General features: G+C 39.0%; 1 protein-coding gene across 1 annotated transcript; it reads right to left on the bottom strand.

The window, feature by feature from the left end:
• Positions 1–7,654: 7,654 nt before the first annotated feature.
• On the bottom strand, positions 7,655–9,465 carry LOC103940953 (general transcription and DNA repair factor IIH subunit TFB5). Its single transcript, XM_009351130.3, has 3 exons — positions 9,313–9,465; positions 8,932–8,994; positions 7,655–8,019 (listed from the first exon to the last, which is right to left on the bottom strand). The coding sequence occupies exons 2-3, from the start codon at positions 8,964–8,966 to the stop codon at positions 7,842–7,844; spliced, it is 213 nt and encodes a 70-aa protein (XP_009349405.1). The 5' UTR covers positions 8,967–8,994; positions 9,313–9,465; the 3' UTR covers positions 7,655–7,841.
• Positions 9,466–22,790: the final 13,325 nt, after the last annotated feature.

Genomic DNA, 22,790 nt, shown 5'->3' with positions numbered 1-22,790 from the left:
GACTCAAAACACTCTTTTTAGGCTTTTCAAAACATGTTTTTCAAATTTTTATGTGATTTTCGGAGTTATAAAACAAAACATACTAAAACACTCTAAAACATCTTAAAAACACCTTAAAACAGCAAGGAACAACATTTGAAGTTATGGGTGATAAAATCCCACGAATTTGCATCAAATATACTTAGTTACCCCCCCCCCCCCCACACACTTAAATCACACATTGTCCTCAATGTTTTAAGCATAGATTTACATAAAACATAAGTAAACACACAAACAACATTTATACATACTAAACATGGCAGAATGTAACTAACAAAGAGAAGAGTTTAGGGACGCAAATCTGGAATTGGAGTGCTTTCTCGGTCTTCCTTTGTTGAATGGATGGGTTGATCTTTGGTGATTCCACAGGCTTACTCTTGAACTGGGCTGGAGGATTCTTTTTGGTCTCCTCCACTCGTTGATTTTCCTTTGTGCTACTCTTGAACTGAGCAGCAGGATTCTTTTGGTCTCCCCCGAAGGTCTGAGCTTCCTCCCTTTTTTCTGTTTCTTTGTTCAATCTCTCCAATTCGTATTGAAGAGGGTTAGAGGATAGCTCAGCATACGCAGTTGTAGCTTGTCTCCACATGCTTCAATGTATCATTTTCACTTGCCTTACTTGCTCCCCTTTGCAGAAGTGGTCCCTTCTCTGGAAGTGTATCAACCGTTGAAGATGACTACTCGAGAGCAACGCTAGGTAAGCAATCAGGGAAGGGATTCCAGGCAGTTGGTTCCAGATCGGAAGACTGACTCCAAGTGTCGGCTGATTGCTTCTTTCACTTTGCCATGCGAGTAAGAACAAGGACAAAGAAAAGGACAGGGAAAGAGCATGATATGAGATACTTTTGCTTTTGACCTTGATGATATGAGATACCTTTGCTTTTGAAGAAGCGGTGAATGAATCAGCACATGCTTCCATCTACCGTTTCCTCCTGGGTCATCTGTACTCTAGGCATCTGGTATCATCTTTGGGGAAGAAGAAAAAATTGAGTATTTCGAAAGGCTTTGCTGGGAGTGCGCCCTCAAAAGTGAGGAAGAGTTGGGCATTTTCTTCAGGTTTGCCTTGCCATAAAAGATGAAGGTCGACATATATAGGGATTTCCCAATAGCAAGTGGTGGTATTGTTCTTTTACCCTTGTCGACAAACGTTTTGATCCCGCAAATCCGGCTTTTTGAAATAGTGACGCTTCTTCGATTTCTGAACGACGCCTCTTCGATTTCTGAGCAGGCGCCCCTTCGATTTCTGAGCGACGCCCCTTCGCTTTCTGAACGACACGTAGTAGTGCGGATGCGGCTCTTTTGACAAAGCTGCATGCGTTTTTTGAAAAGTAGAGAAAGCGTCGTCGAACTTTGCGTTTGTCGGCTAAAGATGTGTAGTTGCGATGATGGCCTCCACGTGTTTTCACTTTGTCAGAGATCTTTTGACAAAGTGAACGCGTTTTCTGAAAAACCGAGAGATCGTCGCCGAACTTTGCGCAGGAAAGTCCGGCTTTTTGAATTGGTGGACGCGTCGCCTTGGCTTTTTATAGAGCTACCGATCACCTCAAACATACACACTCTGAAGACTGCCCATTTTTGAAAATTGTCTCCGGCCCTTTGAAATTTAACTCCATCCACCCCTTCTCTTGAACACCTTTGAAAAATGGCAAACCCATCGAACCTTAGCTTGGAATTGAGTCTCAGCAGTGATACGGGCGCGCCGCGTCAAGGTAACGTATGGCGCCCTTTTTTCTTATCTTCTAACGATCCTCTTACAGGTGAAGACTCCGTGATGCAGGATGCCACAACAGCTACAATAGTAGCTAGAAACCTCCTCACTCCCAAAGATAGTCAGCTGCTTTCAGGACGGTCCGATGAGTTGGCCGTTCAAGAATCCCTCGCACTTAGTGTTCAGTGTGCGAGCTCTGTGTCCAACATGGGCCAACGCCTGCTTGCTCGGTCCCGTCAAGTGGAATCATTGATGGCAGAGGTGGAAAATCTTAAGCAGGAGATCAAACAGCTTAAGTACGAGAATAGAAGTTTGCATGTGCTTGCAAATAACTATTCGTCGGGCATGAAGAGGAAGCTTGATGAGCTGCAAGAATCTCAAGGTCGCGTTCAAAGTGACCGTCAAAGGCTTGCGTCTTTCTTCCAGAGGCACCTCTTTCCTGGGTCATCCAGCGTTCCACCAAGGTTTGGGGCCTTGAATGATCTATCTTCGGTGCCTCCCGCTCCTATGCCTCCTGCTCCGATGCCTCCTGCGTCGATGCCTTCCGCTCCGATGCCTTCCGCTCCGAGAGTTTCGCCACGTAGTGGGTCTTCACGTAAACTACCTTTGTGAAGGCTACATTCTTTTATTTTTTTATTTTATTTTATTTTTTTTCTGTTTGAATCAAACGGCATGGAATTGATCTTTGAATGGAAGGTGATACTTGAAATGATCCGGTAATGGTTTAAATTCAAGATTGGATGCCTGAATCATTAACAACATGTTAGTATAAAAGAAAATTGAAATTGGAGGAGGTGGCTTACTTATGTGATCCAATAAGAACTCAAGAATAAACACCCCTTCTTTGAACGTTTCAAGGACTTTGCACTTGGTTAGATTTGATGTGAGGATTGGTCCTTGTCTTGTGTCATAAAATTCAACTTCTTTGGGGTTGTTTATCTCAAGAACGTCCTCTTTGATGAATTCATGATATTCCCTACTTTTCACCTTTGGAAGGGCTTCCAAGGTGTCTTTTTCACTTTCTTCTTCCTTGGAATTCATGAACCTGCAAGGAATAGGGATATTAGGTGGAATGGGGTTAGAACTAATTAAATTTGGAACAACCTTACTTGAATTAGATGGCGTAAAAGCAATAGGTGCCTCCGGCAAAGGTGTTTCCACTCTTGCCGTGGGTTGGGTGTATTCCTCTTCCTTGTGATTTGATTTTGATGGTTGAGGGTCCGTTCCAACCTCCTTGCTACTTCTCAAGGCAGTTTCAAATCCTTCCTTCGGATTTGCAAGGGTTGAAATAAGGAGTTTGCCTTGGTCTTGAAATTGTCCTACGAACTCCGCGATCTGCCCAATTTGCTTTTCCAAGTAGTCCAACCTTTTGTCTTGATTTTGCCTTGCTTTGTTTAGATCTTCTTGCCCCTGAGACAAATTGGTGAGTAACTTACTAACCGTATCATTATACAAAGACTCACTTGAATTTGTTTGGGCAGGTTGTGGTGGCTGCATAGGTGTTGTATAGAACTCCTCATATGGTTGCCAATATCCTTCTTGTTGAATATGTTGAGGTTCCCACCACATAGAGTTTGAATGATCACTCCAATCCGAATTGTAAGTATTGGAAAACACGTCGTTCCTTGATTGATTATGATCAAATGTACCAACTCTTTGCGTTTGGTACTCTTCCATAAGCTGTGACAAAAGAGAAGCACTATCAAGTGCCATGTCTTGCTTCTAAAATCAACAAAATAAAACTAAAAATATATACACACAAACGATAATAAAACAATCCAAGAGATTAGCAAAGTTGCTAATCCCCGGCAACGGCGCCAAAATTTGATGCGAAATAGATAAGCACACAAATTAACCCTCTTTTTGACAATTGTAGTATAGATATAAGTAGGGATCGTTCTTAACCGGGGATTAGGAGGGATTACTAAACACTTGGAAACTGACTTAAAAACTCAAAAACAAAGTTTAAAACACTAAACTTGACTCAAAGAATGCAAAACTAAAAGTTAAAACACTTAAACAAACCTAAAACCCAAAACAGCAACTAGAAGACTCAAAACTGCCTAAAAACCACTTTCTGGGCAGTTTTGAGCACCTACACTAATTTGGACGAAATTGGATGAAAACTTGAATCAAAATACTTAGAAACACAAATCAAAACACTTTCTAACTAATTTGGACAATACAAAGACTCAAAGGACTCAAAACAAGTTCAAAAGACTCAAAACTGCCTAAAAACACTAACTAGGCAGTTTCTGACCTTAAACACAAATTTGGACGAATTTAAGATTATAGGTGGATTCAAAACACTTTAAAACACAAATTAAACAGATTCTAAACACTATAGAACAAGAAAGTAAAGGGGGGTTTTGTTTTGACGAAAATTGAAATAACAAAACAAAGTAACAAACTAGGCAGATTGTAAGACGAATTCCTTGAAAACAAGATGATGGATGGATTAGCTAAGGGGTTCATCTCCACACATGTTACACTTGCATAATAAAAAGATTTCCAATTGCATTTCAATAAATTATGAAACTCATCACCCCGGGTTAATTAGGTCCGCTTAAATTAACCGTCAAGTTTTCCTTAAGTTAATGAATTGGATGATTGCATACGACAACCCAAAGCATTCCTCACAAGTTCCCTACATGAATTGCATAATAGAGATACAAGCAAGAATCATTAAGCATCATGAAAACTATAAGTGTTGACGAGGCATTCGTTACTATGATTGCATGAAACTTATGCCAAGAATTTGTTTAACGCGATTGTTTATAAGCAACCTCCACTACCTGTGAATATAAGTTCATAACTATTACGTGAAACTCACTTATATTCTAGCGTCATATTCATGCATGAAAATTAAGTGTGCACTCTCAATAAACATACATAAATAAGTTATCAATCAAATAGTTAAACAAATTGAATCCACAACTTATGAAACGCAATTAGAAGTAATCAAATCAAAATGCAAGCATAAACATATATTTCGAATTCCCCCCTAGCCAAGGGCGGGTTTAGTTCCTCATGATACAAAACAAAGAGAATCAAATAAACACCTAAACATTCCAACAACTCAAACTTGAATTGTATGAACGTTTAGGCCCTCTTCTCTTCCTTTCCTCATTCGTACAAAACAAAGAGTATTGAACTTAAATATTGAAATCAAAGAAACACCTAAACATTCCAACAACTCAAACTTGAATTGTATGAACGTTTAGGCCCTCTTATCTTCCTCTTCGTTGTAGCACAAGGTCTAAGGATAGTTTGATGGTGTGAATGGTTTGGGGAGTGGTGAAAATGGAAGGAGGAGGCCACGGCACAAGGGAATGGTTGGTGTTTGTGACTGAAATGTGTATGGAAGAATGAATTGAATTGAATGAATGCAATGCATGGTTTTATAGGGAGAGAAGGGATGGGAGAACATGTGAATGGCAGCTAGGAATGATTAAAGAAGGGAATGCATGTGTAATGACAACTAGATTGGTTGGTGGAAATCTGAAAATGGATGGGAGAGGGAACATGACAGCTAGGTAAAGTGAATGTGGCTGTATGTTTGAATGATTAAATGATGCATGTGGGTTGGAAATGCATGTGCAATGATTCTTTGGTGCTGAAAATGCATGTGTAAGCATGTGTTGGCTGAATTAAAGAATGTGAGGGAATGATGAAAGGGGAAACATGACAGCTAGGTTGAATTATGAAGAGTGAATGCATGTGGCTGATTTATGTGAATGATTATGGGTGATTATGATAAGTGATAAGTGGTGATGATAAGTGTATGATATGTGATTATGATAAGTGATAAGTGGTGATGATAAGTAATGATATGTGATTATGATAAGTGATAAGTGGTGATGATAAGTAATGATATGTGGGAGTGTGGCTGAAATGAAGGAGTGGAATGTTGGAATGTTATGCACGGCTAAGGATATAGGAAAGGTTTAAATGTCCTAAAACTAAAGGGAACAAGGTTCCAACACTTTGGTCTTCAATTAGGTCTTCAATTTCGTCCAACACTTTGGCTCCAAGCATAGGCTATCCATCCTTAGCCCAAAAGTGCTCCAAAAGTCTCCAAAATGCATCTTTTTGCTCCTTTAGCCCTTTGGACCTACAAACACACGAAAATAGCTTAAAGTACTAAAATAACTAAAGAAACATAACGTAAATGCACGAGAACAAGCCATTTAAGTCGCATGAATATGCTCCTATCAAATAGTCAAATGCTATGATCCCTTCCCTTGTTTCAGATTCAAAGGAAGTTCTCTGCCCTTGTTTGGAATTAAAGGAATAGGATCCTCTCCCGGATCCTTTTTGTGGGGATCCGAAGGATCAATTAATTGTGTCCGTTCATCATATATCGTGCAGTTATAAATCATTTTAAATTTTAATTTTTAAATTGAAAATAAATAGTATCTAACGAAAATTGACCACACAATGTATAATGAACATACACGATTGATTGATCCTCGGATCCCCACTGTCACATCTCGGCCCGGGGCGGATCATTTGCCGGGCTCGCTTCCACTACCGTAGCACGATATTGTCCGCTTTGGGCTTACCATTCCCTCATGGTTTTGTTTTTGGGAACTCACGAGCAACTTCCCAGAGGGTCACTCATCATGGGATTGCTCTAGCCCCCTACTCGCTTAACTTCGGAGTTCCTATGGAACCCGAAGCCAGTGAGCTCCCAAAAGGCCTCGTGCTAGGTAGAGATGGAATATACATATAAGGATCAGTCCCCTGGGCGATGTGGGATGTCACAATCCACCCCCCTCAGGGGCCCGACTTCCTCGTCGGCACATTTCTGGCCAGGGATAGGCTCTGATACCAATGTCACATCCCGGCCCGGGGTGGATCACTTCCCGGGCCCGCTTAATTTGGTATCAGAGCGTAACCCTGGTCGCGTGTGTGCCGACGAGGACGTCGGGCCCCTAAGGGGGGTGGATTGTGACATCCCACATCGCCCAGGGGACTGATCCTTAAATGTATATTCCCATCTCTACCTAGCACGAGGCCTTTTGGGAGCTCACTGGCTTCGGGTTCCATAGGAACTCCGAAGTTAAGCGAGTAGCGCGCGAGAGCACTCCCAGGATCGGTGACCCATCGGGAAGTTCTCGTGTGAGTTCCCAGAAACAAAACCGTGAGGGAATGGTAAGCCCAAAGAGGACAATATCGTGCTACGGTGGTGGAGCGGGCCCGGGAAGTGGTCTCACCCGGGCCGGGATGTGACAATTTGGTATCAGAGCGTAACCCTGGTCGCGTGTGTGCCGACGAGGACGTCGGGCCCCTAAGGGGGGTGGATTGTGACATCCCACATCACCTAGGGGACCGATCCTTAAATGTATATTCCCATCTCTACCTAGCACGAGGCCTTTTGGGAGCTCACTGGCTTCGGGTTCTATAGGAACTCCGAAGTTAAGCGAGTAGCGCGCGAGAGCACTCCCAGGATGGGTGACCCATCGGGAAGTTCTCGTGTGAGTTCCCAGAAACAAAACCGTGAGGGCGTGGTCGGGGCCCAAAGCGGACAATATCGTGCTACGGTGGTGGAGCGGGCCCGGGAAGTGGTCTCACCCGGGCCGGGATGTGACACCCACAAAGATGATCCAAAGAAGATCCGGAGAGGATCCTTGTCCGGAATTAAATACTTAAACAAACGAACCCATTCGGCCATTTGTTTACTGTGTTTCAGATTCAAGTATTTAACTAAAAATATGCTAATTGATATTTAAATTTTGCAGCATGAATTGAATTTCCTACAAAATTTGTAATTGAATTCCATGTAATTTGCTGTGGTTCACCTTTTATTTTGTTTGCAAATGATTTGAAACCCAGCGGTCCGAACCAAAACTGTTTGAAACAACACCAAACCAAACTGTGACCACCCCTGTTCGAAACACAGTTCACTACATTTAATACAATGCATGGGTATCATTCAAACTTCCATGTGTTCCGACTACAAAAGCACAAGGTAGTATAATTTCTCTTACAGGAAGCTGGGATTCGTATTAACAGCTTCAGTCGACAAAGAACTGGAGGAAGGATTTAAAGCCATGATATGAACGATGAATCAAACATTTAGTCTCCAAAGCACTCAAGTAGGCTTCTCATATGAATTCTGATCCCTGAATTCTGCAATGGCGCTTCTTATCATCTCGGCAGCATGGGGCTGCACAAAAAGGTGAGTGCTATCCAAGACGTGTATTATGAATCTCTGTGAAGCAGGCAGTGAATTGTCGTAATTGATGATGAATTGCGCCATCGGTATGTCACTGTACAAGAGAAGCACAAATGCTTTCAGAAAAAGGCAAGAGCATGAGATGGTTAAAGAAGCAACTAAAACTATTCTTTAAGGATGGTGAACTCAGCAGCTGGATTAACAGATACTAAAAGCCTGAAGATACAAACTCTCCGGAAATTGCTTCACTGAATGAATCAAAATCTATTTGTGCATTGCGCTGTGTATGATCATATAATGTACAGAAGTCGGAAGCTTTAAATCCAAGCACTTGCTTTGAACTCAAAAACACTAATGTGAATCTGTGATGACCAGACACTCCGTAGTAGCTACCAATAGAAACAAATCAACCCTAAGACCCAAAAGAGAGAGAGAGAACTGCCAAGTGCCAACCCAACCGCACGATAATTTTTAAGCAAGACGAGATTTTAAACTTGTCATTATATGCATTGAATTGAAGTAGTTTTCTAAATATACGAAGGCGAGGAGGAACCACAACCGAATATCTTTGAAAACCATGCTAAATTCCACAAAATTAATATAACCCGGAAGATACAAACTCCACAGAAATCGCTTCACTGGATGAATCAAAATCTATTTGTGGATTGCGCTTTGTATCAACATATAATGTACACAAGTCAGAAGCTTTAAATCCATGCACTCGCTTTGAACTCAAAGAAACTACAGTGAATCTGTGATGATCGGACACTCCGTTGTAGCTACCAACAGAAACAAATCAAACCTAAGACCCAAAAGACAGAGAACTGCCGAGTGCCAACGTATGCAAGACAAGATTTTAAACTTGTCGTTGTATCCATTGAATAGAAGTAGTTTTCGAAATATAAGAAGGCGAGGAGGAACGGCAACCTAATATCTTTGAAAACCATGCCAAATTCCGCAAAACTAATAGAAGCGCAACACAGAATTGGTACAAGTAGTATCTTACCAAGAGATGAACAGTCCTTTAACAGCGTTCACCATCTTGCATCAGAAACCTCAAGATTCTTAACTGCAGCAACAAAAGCCAAGATATGAGAAAATACTTGGATTATATCCTTAACCCTAAATACATAACATAATTAAAAGAAAGATTAAATCCACAACACACTGCCTGAATTAATTAATTATTTTACGATGAGCCAAAGTACCAAACCCAATTCCACAAAAAGGGAACCTTTCGGGGAACCCCAAAGTCCCAAAAACACCGAAGCTTAAAAATGGAATAATAAACAAGATCGACAAGCATTCAGCAGGAAACAAGCTCCATTTTTTTATTTTTTGGTCAAAAAGCTCCATTTTTTAAGGTGAAGACATTAAGATTGCCAACCTTCTGTTGCAGAGGTGTTCGGAGATTTTGTATCTGTCTGTCCCGGCAAGGTCTCGCCCGCTCACACTGTATTTAGCGCTCGCTCTTCTATTTTATGCTCCTCATGTGTTTTCCTTCTCTTCGGAATCGCAGCCGAACCATCCCGATTTCCGTTCTTTGTTTTTCCATTAAATTTATTTATTATCAGCAATGACCAACCCGCGCAACATTTTTAGTACCAATTCTATTATTGCACTATTCACACTAAGAATTAGTGGTATTCATTTTCATTTAGAAATGAAAGATCTCGTTAAATGCGTACTCGAATCATATTATTACTAGTCTATTATGAGGTAAAGTCTACCTCTCTTCTTTAGTGTAGATAATATATTTGTTCAAAAAAAATAAAACTTACACTTTTTCTTTTTAAACAAACAATATTATCGAAACTAAGGGGGTGACCGGATGACGAGTGAGCTAAGTCTTTCAATTAGCTTGCCATAATAATGTGGTTTAACTTTACCTTTGGCAAGAATTGAACCTAAAACCTCTCACTTACACTATTTAAAAAAAAACAAAAAAAACAAACGATATTATCTACATTACAAGATCGGGTAGGAATGAGCTTAGCCTCATAATGAGCTAGCAATAATGTGGTTCAAATTCACATTTGACGAGAATCAAACTTCAAACTTCTTGCTTACAAGTGAAGAAAAACACCGTTAGACCATATTACTAAGTAGCCTCTCACTTGCACTATTAGACTGAAGAGTTCGTATTCGGGCTACCATGAGTTAAAATGAACACTTTATCTATCGTGACAACCTATTACTTGCTCTTTATTTACAATTATAATGACGTCTTGTGTGAAAAAAAAAACATTTGTATGTAGTTTCCTGCATGTCCTTGTGTTATGAAGTTGTTCTCCCGTATTTGTGTTTTAGTCACTCTCAAGTTTGCCTCTGTTTGCAGGGTAAACACGTAAACTTATGTCCTTTTTACATGAAATTATAATGATGATGCAAAAATTAGTAATTAAAAGAACAAAAGAAATGAAATTGGCGTTGAATGGTGGGTGCAGTTGGATTTAGTTTGGTTTGGCACAAAAAGTATAACTAAATTAATTAGCAATCAACGGTTTCGTTTGATTTGGCTTTGACTAATATCATTATTGAAACTAAACCATACTATTGTTAGTCGGTTTGGTTTGGCTGGTTTAAGCCTATTACATGTCAACATAAAATGCTCAATATCTCAAGAGTTCTAGTTTTCTAAACATCCATGCATTTCACAGATTTCTATTGGATTATATTTTTTTGGGAACATACATATTTCATCAAGTCAACCACGACTAAGTTTCAATTAAACAAAATAATGTGCTAGTAAATGTTTATTTGTTACATCTCACATAAACATAAAATACAAAAGAATTCTCCTAATTGTTGATAGTCATTAACGCTTACAAAAATTTCATCATGTTACAACTAATAATATGTCTACAAAAGACCTCCTAATAACGTATAGTATGTGGGCATTGTAAAACAAATATATATTGTAGGCCTATTTAACTGAGCTATTCTAGGGGAATAGAGAGGGGGAGGCCGGCGGTAATGAGAGAGAGAAGAGAGAGATTTGATTGTGAGGTGTGTGTTGTATCACCCCATTGTGCCTTTATTAATCGTAGTAGGACCCTTTTAGGATTACAACTCTAATAGGAATTAGACAACTAAAATGAATATAAAAGATATCCCTAAATACACTAGGATTTACATAATCAAATTTCTATTCCAAATATGACAGCAACACTCCCCTTTAGTGTGTAAATACTCAAACAAACATCGCATTAGATCTTTTACAGATAAGGTAGAATAGTTGAGGAAGTCGGCAACACAACGGGCTAATATGAGTTTCACATTTTAAAAGAAAGTATGCATTGGTAGTAAAACTCACAAAACCTTGCTATGGTAAAACTCAAGGTGGGAGAAAAACCCATAGGCTAAGGAGAAAAGTGAGAAGTATGCATAATGTCTAAAACAAACGTCAAACAGGATGAAAGTAGTGAACTTAACGGAGTATGATCATCTCATGATGGGTGCCCCATCAAAACCTCGTTAGGTAGCAAAAACCCAGTGGGAGAAATGCTCCTAATTGTAGGAAATATAGTACATTAAGATCAAGTAAGTATGCTTCAAGATACTCCCCCTGAGTTAGACATAACTTCTAAATAAGAGAACTACAAGCAATTTAATTCAGATAATTTACGCATACCGATTCCTTGGACGAGCTTTTGAAAAGTAGACTTCGGCAATGACTTGGTGAAGAGATCGGCTAGGTTGTCCTGGGAACAGATTTTCTTGACTTCAATGTTTTGATGTTGTTGTTGTTGGTGAGAATAAAAGAACTTTGGCGTTATGTGCTTGGTGTTGTCTCCCTTGATATATCCTTTCTCTAACTGCTCGATACATGCTACATTGTCTTCAAAGATCATCGTAGGAAGGTCAACGATGGAAGTAAGGCCACTAATGCTTTGAATATGCTCCATAACTGTTCTCAACCAAAAGCACACACGTGATGCTTCATGCAGGGCAAGCATCTCAGCATGGTTCGAAGAAGTCGCAACTAGCGTTTGCTTGGTAGACCTCCAAGATATAGCAGTGTCTCCAACGGTAAAGATATAGCCCGTTTGAGAACGTTCCCTAAGTGGGTCAGACAGATATCCAACATTTGCGTAACCAACAAGGTGGGAATCAATCCAAGAACCGAGGGGGTGACAACTCTCGAAGATTCGCAAGTATAGAACAAGCCCAAATCCGTAGTACCCTTGAGGTAGAGGAAACTATCTTTAACACCATTCTAGTGTCTACGTGTGGGTGCATTGCTGTATCTAGCCAAAAGATTAACAGCAAATGAGATGTCGGGTCTAGTGCATTGAGCCAAGTACAATAAAGCCCCAATTGCACTTAGGTATGGAACTTCGGGTTCCAAAATCCTCCTTTGGACGGAATGGATCTCGTTTAGCATCTACAGTCCGAATGACCATAGTGTACTTGAAGGCTTCACGTTATCCTCATTAAAACGTTGCAACACCTTTAGGGTGTAGTTTGATTGATGTACTAGGATTCTATGCTAACAATGCTCGATCTCCAGGCCGAGGCAATATGAAGCTTTCCCAAGATCTTTCATCTCAAATTCTAATTTCAAGTGCGCGACAATTTCCTCAAGCTCTGCAGGAGTTCCGATGAGGTTCATGTCGTCGACATAAACTGCAATGATTGCAAATCCGGAATGTGACTCCTTTATGAACACACATGGGCATAATTCGATGTTCACATAATCCCGACTTGTCAAATATTTACTTAAATGGTTATACCACATCCGCCCAGATTGTTTCAATCCATATAGTGATCTCTTTAATCTAATAGAGAGAGTGTTCCGTGATCTATAACTATTTGAACCAGTTAATGGAAGTCATTCTGGAACTTTCATGTAGATTTCCATATCTAGATCCCTATAGAGATACACAGTTACCACGTCCATAAGATGCATATTCAGTTTTTCGGAAACTACCAAACTGATTAGGTATCGTGATGTGATATATAATAGCACACAAATTAAACCCTATAATTGTAGTATGTGTAAGTAGGGATCGTTTTAGACCGGGGATTAGAAGGTATGCTAATCTACACAATTTAAACTCTAAAACACTAAACTAGACCCAAAAACAGAACTAGACTCTAACAACTCAAAACAAGATAAATAGACTCAAAACACACAAACTAAGTTAAATTGACTCAAAACAGGTACTAGAAAGTGATTTGGACGAATACTAAATAGGGACATATTCTGACGAATTGAAACTAAACTAACACAAATAAGAACTAAAGAGGTATTTGGACAAATTTTAAACTTAACTTGACTCAAAACACTAATATAAATAGACTTAAACAGATTCTAACTAAGTTCAAACACAAAATATTAAAGGGGGATTGGTTTTGGATGAAATTAATTAAACTAAACATATTGCATAAACTAAATAGGTTAGACACGAAGTTGGGTGTTTTAAAGGTGAAAGGCTAGCTAGAGGGTCATTCTCCACACATGACACATATACAACACAAATCGATTTCCAGTTATTATTCCTTTAAACCATGAATGACAATGCCCCAAATTAATCGTGAGACGCACAAATTGACTTTTAGATTTTCCTAAGGTCATTGAATTAGATGGATAACGCATCGGCAACCAAATTATTCTTCAATAGTTCCCTACATGAACATCATAATAGAGATACAATCAAAGATCATTAAACTTTGTGAAAATCATAAGCATTGGCAAGGCATTCATAACTATGAACTGCATGATACTCCTAACATGGATTTACTTGACACAATCATGACTAGTGACTTCCACTAGTTATAAATATAAGTTCATAACGATTAAGTGAAATTCCCTTATATTTTAGCATCAAATTCATGCATGCAAACTAAGTGTGCACCCTTAATCAACATACAAGAATAAGTTATCAATCAAACAGATAAGTAAATTGCATTCATGTTTTACGAAACAATAACTCGAGGAAATCAATTCATATCACATATATGTTCATGGCTTTGAATCCACCTCTAGCTAAAATGAGTTTAGTTCCACATAATTGCAGAAATTAACAATGAAATCAATAAAACTAAAACAAGGATAGAAGACACCCCAGAGACGCTCCAGCACTCCCAAAAGCTTGGGCATAGGCACAGCACAAAGGCTTCTCCCTTCCTTCCTTCTCCTTGCTGCGGCAAACCTTTAAAACTCTCTAAAAATCTCTCAATTGCTCTCTTCTGTGTGTTCTAAATCTCTACAGGAACTTCATATATATAGGGTTAAAATGGCTGAATCCAAGGAGAATAGGGATTGAGTTGTTTGGATGGATTAGGACTCCTAGAATCAGATGGGAAGTATTTAGAATAGGATAAGGACTCATTTTGCAGCTGGAGATAAGTTAAGATAATGTTGGATTAAATAAGATAATGTTTGGATAATATGGGCTAAGATAAGATAAGACTGGATAAGATAGGATAAGGTTGGATAAGATCTCCTTGTTTTTAGCTGATTCCAAGCCTTAATTTAATTCTTCCATATTTGTAGCACATTTTTAGCATCATATGTCATAAAAAACGTCCATCCATTATGCTCCATACACATGCTATCCAATCCAAGTCCAAAACTGCTCCAAATTGCTCATTTTGGCCATTTATTGTCATCTTCACCAATTGAACCTACAATAATACGAAAATGAACTAAATCACTATAATAAATAGAAACTAACTATCTAAATGCAAGAAAACAAGCTAAGTCGCATAAATATGCTCCTATCATAGCGGAACGTTATGACATCCATTACGGGGGAATACTTTTCCTTGTAATCAATCTCAAGGCGTTGAGAGAAGCCTTGCGCTACGAGGCATGCTTTGTACCGCACTATTTCATTATTCTCATTACGCTTCTTCACGAAAACCCACTTGTAGCCCACGGGCTTCACATGTGGTGGAGTATGAGCTATATGTCTAAACACCTTAAGTTTTGCAAGCGAATCGAGTTCGACCTGGATTGTTTGTTTCCAGTTTGACTAATCCGTTCTACGTCGGCATTCATCAACGGAACGTGGTTCAATATCATCACTAAGAATGATGTCAGTAGCTACTGTGTATGTAAATGCATCGTCGAAGATCATCTCATTTAGATTCCAAACCTCATCAAATACTGCGTAGTGGACCGAAATCTTGCGAGGTTAGTTTGTCTTATCTAAGATATTACCGTAATATATAATAACCTTATGCGTTGGAACATGCGTGAGCGATGGTTGGATTTAAACTAAGGTCACTAGTTGGTGCCGTTTTCCTCTTTTAGGATTATGAATCCTTTGACCCAAGGGGTCTGCATGCTTCAGGGTCTGGGTAGATGATTGGCTAGCTGCCAATCTACCGAGCTGCGTGGAAGGTGCAACCTCCCCACCTTCGGCGATTGTCCGGCCTTCCTAGGCAGGATTGTGACGTATACAGGGTACATTTATCTTACAGGTGCATTTGCAGTAGGTATATGTGATCTTGTCACCTTAGCTAGTTGGTGCGAACTAAGTAAGCACACAAATTAAAACCCTCTTATGACAATTGTAGTATATGAATAAGTAGGGATTGTTCTTAACCGGGGATTAGGAGGGATTGCAAAATCACTTGGATATTGACTCAAAAACGTAAAATGAAGTTTGAAACACTAAACTAGACTCAAAGAATGCAAAACTAAACAATAAAAACACTAAAACAAATCAAAAGACTCAAAACAGCCCCAAAACACTCAAAATTGCCTTAAAAACACTTTCTAGGCAATTTTGAGCACTTTGACAACTTTGGACGAATTTGGGTAATAAAATGAATCAAAACACTTATAAACACAAACTAAGACACTTTCTAACTAAATTGGACACAAAAGTAAGGGGGGATTGAGTTTTTGACGAAATTAATTAAAATGCACAGATTGTAAATTAGGGCAGATTCTAAATATGAATGTAATGAAAATATGGATGAATGCTAGCTAGAAGGTTCTTCTCCACACATGTCACACTTGCATACACTTTGATTTTCAGTTGGTCTTTCGATGAATTATGAAACTCAACACTCCGGGTTAATTATGTCCGCTTAAATTAACTGTCAAGTTCTCCTTAAGTTAATGAATTGGATGGGTTAGCGCAACGCAATTCAAAACATTCTCCAAAAGTCCTTTACGTGAAAAGCACAATAAAGATACAATCACAGATCATTAAGCAACATGAAAACTATAAGTGTTGACGAGGCATTCGTTACTATGATGAGCATGAAACTAGTGCCAAGAATTCATTTAACGCGATTGTTTATAAGCAACCTCCACTACTTGTGAATATAAGTTCATAACTATTAGGTGAAACTCACTTATTTCTAGCGTCATATTCATGCATGAAAATTAAGTGTGCACTCTCAATAAACATACATAAATAAGTTATCGATCAAACAGTTAAACAAATTGAATCCACCATTCATGAAATTCCAACCAAAAGTAATCAATTCATATTGCAAGCGTAAACATGGTTTTGAATCACCCCCTAGCTAACTAGGGGGATTTAGCCTCTCATGTTCACAAAAAGAGAATTACAAATGAATTTAAACATAAAGCACAAAGGATTGATTACACCTAGAACGCCCAACGAATCCACTTGAATTTCTGCGCGTCAAAGCTCCTTTTTCCTCTTCTCCTTGCTGAGGCAGAGAGGGTTTTGGATGATTTGGGATGAGTTTCTGGTTTAGGGATGGTTTTATGGAGGTTTGGTGGTGCGGCAATGGTGGTGGAAGGTGTAGGATGGTGTGGAATGGTGTGGGAAGTGGTGGAGTTAGCTGCGGCAGGTTTGAAAAAGTGTGGAAGATGGCTGCAATGGAGGAATATGCACGGGTTGAATGGGTTATGGGTGATGGTGGCTGCGGCTGGTTGAGAGAATGGGAGGGTTCTGGTGGCTGATTATTGTATGAATGAATAATAGGTTCGGCTAGGGTGAAAAATGTATATGATGGTGGCTGAAAAATATGAATGAATGGATGAGATTCTAGGGTGAATTAAAGGGTGTGGCTGAGTGAATTAAGGTGAATGGGATGCACGGCTTGTGGAATCAATTGAGTGATGTGTGGCTGATTAGAATTAATGGGAAGTGACGGCTACAAGATTATGGTTTAGGGTTTATGAATGGATGGCTGAGATGGTTTTGAATGAATGAATCAAATGGTCACGGCTTAAGGGGATTTTTGTGGCTGAAATGGTTTGATGAATGAGTGGATGGGGAATGGGAGTGACGGCTAGGGTGAGAATTAGGGTGAAAATCTGAGATGGAAGGAATGATAGAGCTAGGGTGCGGCTGCAAGGTTAAAGGCTAGGGTTTAAGTGCATGGAATGGCCTAAATGCCCCCCCCTTGCACGGCAAGGGCTAGAATTTGGGCTAAGGCCTTCATTTTGTATCCTAAAGTGCCTACAAAGACTTCAAAGTGGCTAGAAAATACGGACGTTTAAGATTAGGAAAGGTTACCAAAACGGGAAACTTAGGGTTAACTTTCCTAAAATAGGAAACCTTGTTTGAGTAGGATTCCTCATTTTGGTAAGAATTCATCGTTGGAGTAGGAATTCGTTGTTTCTTCAAGTCTTCAACTCATTCATTCCTCTTTCGCTCCAAAAGACTCCAATTTGCATCTTCTTGCACACTTTGGCCTTATAATCTGAAAATACACAAAAGTGGCCTTAAACACTAAAATAGATAAGTAAACACAACATAAATGCACGAGAACAAGCTAATTAAGTCGCATGAATATGCTCCTATCACTAGTTCATTAAAAGCACCTAACATGCTCTGAGCAATGCTCTGAAGATATATAATTTGTTGCACCTTAGTTTTATACTGGGTAGTACGGGGATCTAAATGAGACATAGTGGGAGCATACCAAGACAATTCGCGGTGTACTCCAGGAACATTAGCATGCTTATCTCCCCTTAACGACGGGAAGATTGTCTTATCAAAGTGACAATTCAAAAAACGTGTGGTAAAGAGATCTCTTGTCAAGGGTTCTAAATAGTGAACAATTGATGACGAATCATAACCGACATAGATTCCCATTTTTCTTTGATGATCCATTTTGGGACGTAGTAGCAGCACTATGGGCACATAAACTGTTCACCCAAACACACATAAATACGAGACGTTAGGCTCGCATCTAGTAACCAACTGTAACAATGAATGAGGTTAGGTAGCGGTGGGCCTTAGGCAAACCGGCATAGTTGTGTGCAATATTGTATAGCCTCCGGTAGATACCGACAATTTGGTTTGCATAACCAAAGTTCGAGCTATCAATTGAAGGCACTTTACGAAAGCTTCTGCCAAGCCGTTTTGGGTGTGAATATGAGGTACAAGATGTTCCACATCAATCCCTACTGAATGCAATAATTGTCAAAAGTCTGTGACGTAATCAGGGTGGTGAGGCCTTAACTTAATAATTTGTGCTACGAGTTCTGTAACTGCAGTGTTACATGTGGACAACAAGCAAACATGTGACCATCGTGTCGATGCATCAACCAACACCATAAAATATCGAAATGGTCCGCATATTGGCTGGATAGGTCCATAAATATCCCCTTGAATCCTCTGAAGAAATATAGGAGGGTCGTGAATAATCTTTGTAATCGAGGGTTGAGTATTCAACTTCCCTAAAGAACACGCTTTGCAGGGTGGGAATTGATAGGAGCATATTCATGCGACTTAAATGGCTTGTTCTCGTGCATTTACGTTATGTTTCTTTAGTTATTTTAGTACTTTAAGCTATTTTCGTGTGTTTGTAGGTCCAAAGGGCTAAAGGAGCAAAAAGATGCATTTTGGAGACTTTTGGAGCACTTTTGGGCTAAGGATGGATAGCTTATGCTTGGAGCCAAAGTGTTGGACGAAATTGAAGACCTAATTGAAGACCAAAGTGTTGGAACCTTGTTCCCTTTAGTTCTAGGACATTTAAACCTTTCCTATATCCATTGCACATGCATTCCTTTAATCCACATGCATCTCCATAAATCATCCAACACACTTTCTCTCCCAAAAACCGTACACACCATTCACCTTAGATTCTAATCAGCCATTCACCAAAACCATTTCCCTTTGTGCCGTGCACATGCATACACACTTCATTTCAGCCACATGCAACCATTAAACATTCAATCATCTCACTCCACTTAATGCCGTGAGTTCCCATCAGATTTCCAACTTAATTCACATGCATTCCATCCTTTAATTCACCCACATGCACTCATAATCATTTACACCTTGCATTCACATGCATTTCCAACCTAATCACTCACCCACACAATCTGCCATCATTCACACAAACACCATCATTGCCATGCATCCCATTCCATCTCCCATTTCAGATTTCATTCCATTCATTCCAGCCAAGCCACATGCACTCCCTTTAATTAATTCATCCTAGCTGTCAAAGCACATGCACATTCACCCTAATCATTCACATAGCATTACCATTCACATGCAAACACATTGCATTACCATTCACTACCAGAAAATCACCATCATTGCCGTGAGTTTCATACACTTTCCAGCCATTCCACATGCCATTGTCATTCCACTTCATTTCACCTTGCATTTTCAGATTATTCCTTCATCATTGCACCACACATGCAGCCACATAGTCATTGCACATGCTTTCACATTCAATTTCAGCTTTCCAACCTAGCCACATCCACATGCATTCACTTATAATCATTCACCATCATTGCAGCCACATTTCCACCCACTTCCTAGCTGTCATGTTCCCTCTTATTTACCTATAAATAAGCATCCATTTCAGCCACAACATCATCTCATTTCATACACAACACCACACCACAAACACATCCACTTCTTCCTAGCCGTGAGTCCCCATTCCCTTATAATCCAAACACCATTCCTCCTTCCATTTTCACCACTCCCCCAAACCATTCACACCATTAAACTATCCTTAGACCTTGTGCTACAACGAAGAGGAAGATAAGAGGGCCTAAACGTTCATACAATTCAAGTTTGAGTTGTTGGAATGTTTAGGTGTTTCTTTGATTCTCTTTGTTTTGTATCATGAGGAACTAAACCCCCCTTGGCTAGGGGGGGATTCGAAATATATGTTTATGCTTGCGTTTTGATTTGATTACTTCTAATTGCATTTCATAAGTCGTGGATTCAATTTGTTTAACTGTTTGATTGATAACTTATTTATGTATGTTTATTGAGAGTGCACGCTTAATTTTCATGCATGAATATGACGCTAGAATATAAGTGAGTTTCACCTAATAGTTACGAACTTATATTCACAAGTAGTGGAGGTTGCTTATAAACAATCGCGTTAAACGAATTCTTGGCATAAGTTTCATGCAATCATAGTAACGAATGCCTCGTCAACACTTATAATTTTCATAGAGCGTAATGATTCTTGCTTGTATCTCTATTATGCAATCATGTAGGGGACTTGTGGGAAATGTTTTGGGTTGTCGTATGCAATCATCCAATTCAATAACGTTAGGAAGATTTGAAGGTTAATTTAAGCGAACCTAATTAACCCGGGGTGATGAGTTTCATAATTTATTGAAATGCAATTGGAAATCTTTTTATTATGCAAGTGTAACATGTGTGGAGATGAACCCCTTGGCTAGCATCCATTCATTCCATTTCATCAATTTCATATTTACATTCTGTCTAGTTTGTTACTTTGTTTTGTTATTTCAATTTTCGTCAAAACAAAACCCCCCTTTACTTTCTTGTTCTATAGTGTTTAGAATCTGTTTAATTTGTGTTTTAAAGTGTTTTGAATCCACCTATAATCTTAAATTCGTCCAAATTTGTGTTTAAGGTCAGAAACTGCCTAGTTAGTGTTTTTAGGCAGTTTTGAGTCTTTTGAACTTGTTTTGAGTCCTTTGAGTCTTTGTATTGTCCAATATAGTTAGAAAGTGTTTTGATTTGTGTTTCTAAGTATTTTGATTCAAGTTTTCATCCAATTTCGTCCAAACTAGTGTAGGTGCTCAAAACTGCCCAGAAAGTGGTTTTTAGGCAGTTTTGAGTCTTTTAGTTGCTGTTTTGGGTTTTAGGTTTGTTTAAGTGTTTTAACTTTTAGTTTTGCATTCTTTGAGTCAAGTTTAGTGTTTTATATTGTGTTTTTCAGTTTTTAAGTCAGTTTCCAAGTGTTTAGCAATTCCTCCTAATCCCCGGTTAAGAACGATCCCTACTTATATCTATACTACAATTGTCAAAAAGAGGGTTAATTTGTGTGCGTATAATTCTCGCATCAGGAATCCAACGTAGGGAGGTAAATGATGCCTATGTGATGATTTGAGGATATGGCACATCATGTCACATTCAGGATGTCTCATATGGTTAAGCCAAAGAAGCAAAGTGCTTTGGAATTCAGGCACAAGGTCAGCCACATGGTGGGCTTCCATGCCGCGAATGGTTGTTATGTATAACCCACTCGGGAGACGTTCCAACTTCTCGTGAATAAGCTTTTAGCCATATTCGTATGAAGTGATACAAAAAAATTCAGAACCATTATCTTCAATGGTTTCAATATGGTATTGATTATCTTGAATATCTCTAAAACTCAGCAACATTCCGGAATGTTAAGAATAAAAGACCTCTTTAATGGTTAAGACGGTACCATTGGACAACATGATAGGGCCTTTCCGTATCCTTCAATCAGGTTAGATGAGCCTAAGAGAGTTGTTAGAGGTGCTTTCTTTGGTACAAAGTTAGAAAAATAGTGTCGCTCACGCAATATGGTGTACGTGGTAGCACTATCAGCCAGACAACTAACTTCCCCACTAGACATATACCTAGAGATAAATTGATTGAATGGGTCACATGCATAAATATAATTCCATTCAAATTAAAACCAAACAAATTATTCCAAATACTTAGAAGCAACGAATGAAAGTTTGAAAGAAATTAATGTGATGAAAGCCTAAGGTCATGAATCCACCAATACCAATCATATCTCCATTTCTTCAAGCCGATTACCATCCAATTACCATGCCAACATTTAAGGTTGTTCTTTCTAAGATAAGAATTAATCCTTGGTCAGGCATGAACTCGTGTGTCTATACGTGATAACTATATCCTATTGGTTAGGCATACAGTTAAACACATAAAAACCCATTAAGCATGGAAGAATAATGTCAACCAAGTAAGACTAGTTTGATATTGGTCATCCTCACTAGTTTGTCCACTATTCTTCATCTTAGTTCCAATAAACCTAATTGATATTGGTTATCTGATGCGAGAATTATACGCACACAAATTAAACCCTCTTTTTATCAATTGTAGTAAGTACGTAAGTAGGGATCGTTCTGGACCGGGGATTAGGAGGGATTATTAACCTCTTGGATTTGACTTCAAAAACGTAAAAACGAGTTTAAAACACTAATTAATGCGAAGAATGCAAAACTAAAAGTAAGAAAGACTAAGACTTAAACAAAATATGGGGGGGGGGAATTTAGGTTTGGACGAGATTAAACTAAAATGGATAGAGTGCAAAGAAAACAAATTGTAAATACGGATTTGACGGAAATGAATGGATGGGAAGCTAGCTAAGGGGTTCATCTCCACATATGTTATACTTGCATACAAAACGATGTCTAATTGCTTTTCAATAAACCATGAATTTTCAACGCCCCGGGTTAATTAGGTCCGCTTAAATTAACCGTCAAGTTTTCCTTAAGTTAATGAATTGGATGATTGCATACGACAATCCAAAGCATTCCTTACAAGTTCCCTACATGAATTGCATAATAGAGATACAAGCAAGAATCATTAAGCAACATGAAAACTATAAGTGTTGACGAGGCATTCGTTACTATGATTGCATGAAACTTATGCCAAGAATATGTTTAACACGATTGTTTATAAGCAACCTCCACTACTT

This window comes from the organism of the source record quoted next, unplaced genomic scaffold (assembly GCF_019419815.1).
Source record: "Pyrus x bretschneideri cultivar Hongxiangsu unplaced genomic scaffold, Pyrus_bretschneideri_v1 Contig3, whole genome shotgun sequence".
Taxonomy (NCBI): domain Eukaryota; kingdom Viridiplantae; phylum Streptophyta; class Magnoliopsida; order Rosales; family Rosaceae; genus Pyrus; species Pyrus x bretschneideri.
This window is presented reverse-complemented; position numbering and strand designations above follow the sequence as displayed.